This window comes from Cyprinodon variegatus, unplaced genomic scaffold (genome assembly GCF_000732505.1).
Source record: "Cyprinodon variegatus isolate N-32 unplaced genomic scaffold, C_variegatus-1.0 Scaffold24, whole genome shotgun sequence".
NCBI lineage: Eukaryota > Metazoa > Chordata > Actinopteri > Cyprinodontiformes > Cyprinodontidae > Cyprinodon > Cyprinodon variegatus.
The window spans coordinates 1,838,480-1,841,848 of NW_015150477.1; the positions used below are offsets into that span (position 1 = coordinate 1,838,480).

General features: G+C 52.8%; 1 protein-coding gene across 1 annotated transcript in view; it reads left to right on the top strand.

Moving 5' to 3' along the window:
• The first annotated feature begins 2,538 nt into the window (after nt 1-2,538).
• The window catches only part of LOC107096692 (proline-rich proteoglycan 2-like), a 2,136-nt gene continuing 1,305 nt past the window's right edge, over nt 2,539-3,369 (top strand). The window contains exons 1-2 of the mRNA XM_015393459.1: nt 2,539-2,592; nt 2,780-3,355. Coding sequence (XP_015248945.1) covers nt 2,539-2,592; nt 2,780-3,355 — 630 coding nt within the window. The remainder of the gene's footprint in view (nt 2,593-2,779; nt 3,356-3,369) is intronic.

The following is a 3,369-nucleotide window of genomic DNA, read 5'->3' on the forward strand; positions in this document are numbered from 1 at the left end:
CGGATTAAAACCAGAGAAACTGCCTGAAACCAAACCCAGCAGAACTCACCACTGAAAGGACGAATTTTAAAGTCAAGAAAAAACCCAAACCTGATCTAGAATAAAGTCCAGAACGCTTCTAAGAACTTTAACGGACCTTAGGAGCCCAAACCAAGAACCCAAAACAACTGATACGGAACAAAGTCTGAGCCAAACCATCCCGACCCAATAAGAACCTCTAAACGTCCGAACTCCAGAACCTGCAAAGTTCTAAAGCTCCAGAGAACTGAACCCAACCGCTGCTGCATCGGCGGGAAACATCCGTCATCCTGCAGGGTGTCTCCTCCCTTTGGTTCCAGGAGGAGATCCCTGCAGATCTCCTCCCGGTAGATCCAGATCCTGGTAGATTAGGAGGAGTTCAGAGTCTGCCTCTCTGTAAGAAGGATGAATGGGAATGTGTCTTTGTCTACTGGTCCGGTTAAGTTCCCCCCCCATGGAAGGTTCTAGGCCTGAAGTACGAGCAGGCCCTTCATCCTCCCCCTTCCTATGCTCCCCGCCTGCAGATAGACACTAGGTGGTGCTATAGAGCACCCGCCCCTCTCACACCCAACCAAAAAATGGCCTAACGATTATTCAGTTAGTTTTAGTCAATCTAGGTTTGGCGTTCAGCTCATTTTCTGGATTGAGTCTGAGTCTGTTGCTGACGGTTCTCTACGGGTCGGGGTCTTCAGAGGGCGCTGTCCCCGTCTTCAGGGGCCATAGTGCCGAGGTCCAACGAGGCTGCAGGCGGAGCCCATGTGGTCCACCAGCGGCCCTGTCTGACCTCAGCACTATGACCTCTGGGGTCGGCCCTGAGTTTCTGGGTCCCTTTGGGTTTGGCTCCTCTGGTGTCAGGCTCCAGGTGCTCTCCTCTGTCAGAACCTTTGGATTTTACTCGCCAACAACAAAACCTGAAGTTTGACACAGAAAGGTGGACCTGCTGGACAGGGCCTCTATGTGCTGTTCAGGATCTGCTCCTGGGTCTGGGTCTGGGTCTGGGTCTGAGTCTAGGTCTGGGTCTGGGTCTGGGTCTGAGTCTGAGTCTGAGTCTGAGTCTGGGTCTGGGTCTGAGTCTGAGTCTGAGTCTGGGTCTGGGTCTGGGTCTGGGTCTGGGTCTGGGTCTGAGTCTAGGTCTGGGTTTTTTCCTTCCACTTAACTTTTTCAGCCGTACCGTTGGAAGCAGAACTCTGAGCGGTTTGAGGTTCTGCAGGTCCGGCTCCATGCGGAGGGACTCTGTCGGTGTTCTGGTCCATGATGGTTTGAACCAGAACATCTGATGGAGCTGAATCAAAGAAGAAAATAAACAGGAATGTTTCCCTTGGTGTGAAGCGGTTCTGATTGTTCTGGGTTCATTAACTCCAACGGGTCGAGATGAGAACGTCTGTTGAAGCCGTAAGTGTGTTAAACAGCCACCGACTTCCTGTCGGTTCCACATCGAGGTTAAACGCGACTGCAGGAAGTCGACGCTTCTTCCAATCAGGTGTGGTTCCTTCTCAGAACCGTCTGAACGTCACGCTGCAGATAAAACTGCGCCAGTTCGGTACCTTTCCACTGGGCCTCCTCTAAAACACCCAGAACTTTGGATCAGAACCAGCGAGGTGATCCTGGTCCAGCTCCTTCTGGAGCTCCAACCCATCATCAGACCTGGAAGCTCTTCAGAGATCAGAAGATGTTTCTGATGGTTTTAGAAAAACACCCAAAATGTTGGCAGCGAATAAAGGAGTAGAAACTCGTGGAGTTTTGGTGGTTCTGAAACCGGGTCAGACCCAAGGCTCGGCGAAGACCTGACAGGAAACTAACCTTCTACAGAAGTTCTACAAACATCCAGTTTTCTCTTATTTTCAGATTAAATCAGATGTTTCTCCTGCGGTTGACACTGACCTGCGGCAGTGGAAGCGGAGCGTAGATCTAGGCCTGTAGATGTTCTCCTCACTGTCTGGTCCAAACCAACACCTACTGGAACCAAGCAGCCATCTTCAACATGTCTGCTCCTTCTGATCGCTCTTCAGTCAGATGAAGCGGGTAATCATCTCGACTCGATGGCGCCTTGCTGGTGTCTGCAGATGGACCTCCTGAAGCTCTGACTCACCAACACCGTGTGGGACGATCAAACCTTCCTCCTGCTGCACCTCATCTGCAAGCTGTTGGTGGAAACTGGAGACGCTGTCCTCAGAGCGCCGCCGCCTGCTTCACACAAACACCTCCGACCAATCAGGAGGAGCGACTGTGACACCTCAGAGCGGCGCCGGTTGGTGAGAAGCTGCAGCTCTGTGAGAACGCTGCTGCAACCGTCTGAACATCCTCCCACCTGCAAACAGGAAACCACAGCGAGGAGAGGAAGCAGAGTCCTCCTCTACCTCCTCACTCCTCTCAGCCTCCCACCTCCTTCTGCTGAAGGTTCAGAGGAGCCTGAGGAACCTCTGAGCCGGAGGGAGGAGACCTGGAGAACGTCTGTGGAGGATCCATCTGACAGAGTTTCTCCTAAAGAACCTTCAGAACCGAGTCCAGACCAGAGTCCGAATGAGCAGCTCTCATTCAGACTTTAACAAACGCTGCGGTACCAAGCATCCATCGGTAGAAGGTCCTGGATGGTTCCAGGGACACAAAGTCTTTGGTGGTTCTGAAAAAAAAACGTCTTCTTTTATTTCTCATAAACGTAAAGAGCTGAGATCAGATTTAAAAAAAATGCAGGAAAAGAAGTTCAAGAAGGTGGAACACAAAATATCTGAAGAACTGATGAAGAAAACGTCTCCTGGGGCAGGAAGTCCCTCTGTCAGCCCTTAGACATCCAGGAGGAACCAGGAAGTCCCTCCCTCAGTACAAAGACCACCAGGAGGAACCAGGAAGTCCCTCCCTCAGTCCAAAGACCACCAGGAGGAACCAGGAAGTGCCTCCCTCAGTCCAAAGACCACCAGGAAGTCCCCCCCCCCTCAGTCCAAAGACCACCAGGCGGAAGCAGGAAGTCCCCCCTCAGTCCAAAGACCACCAGGCGGAAGCAGGAAGTCCCTCCCCCTCAGTACAAAGACCTCCAGGAGGAACCAGGAAGTCCCTCCCTCAGTCCAAAGACCTCCAGGAGGAACCAGGAAGTCCCTCCCTCAGTCCAAAGACCTCCAGGAGGAACCAAGAAGTCCCTCCGTCAGCCCTAAGACCTCCAGGAGGAACCAGGAAGTGCCTCCCTCAGTCCAAAGACCACCAGAAAGTCCCTCCCCCCTCAGTCCAAAGACCTCCAGGAGGAACCAGGAAGTCCCCCCCTCAGTCCAAAGACCTCCAGGAGGAACCAGGAAGTCCCCCCCTCAGTCCAAAGACATCCAGGAGGAACCAGGAAGTCCCCCCCTCAGTACAAATACCACC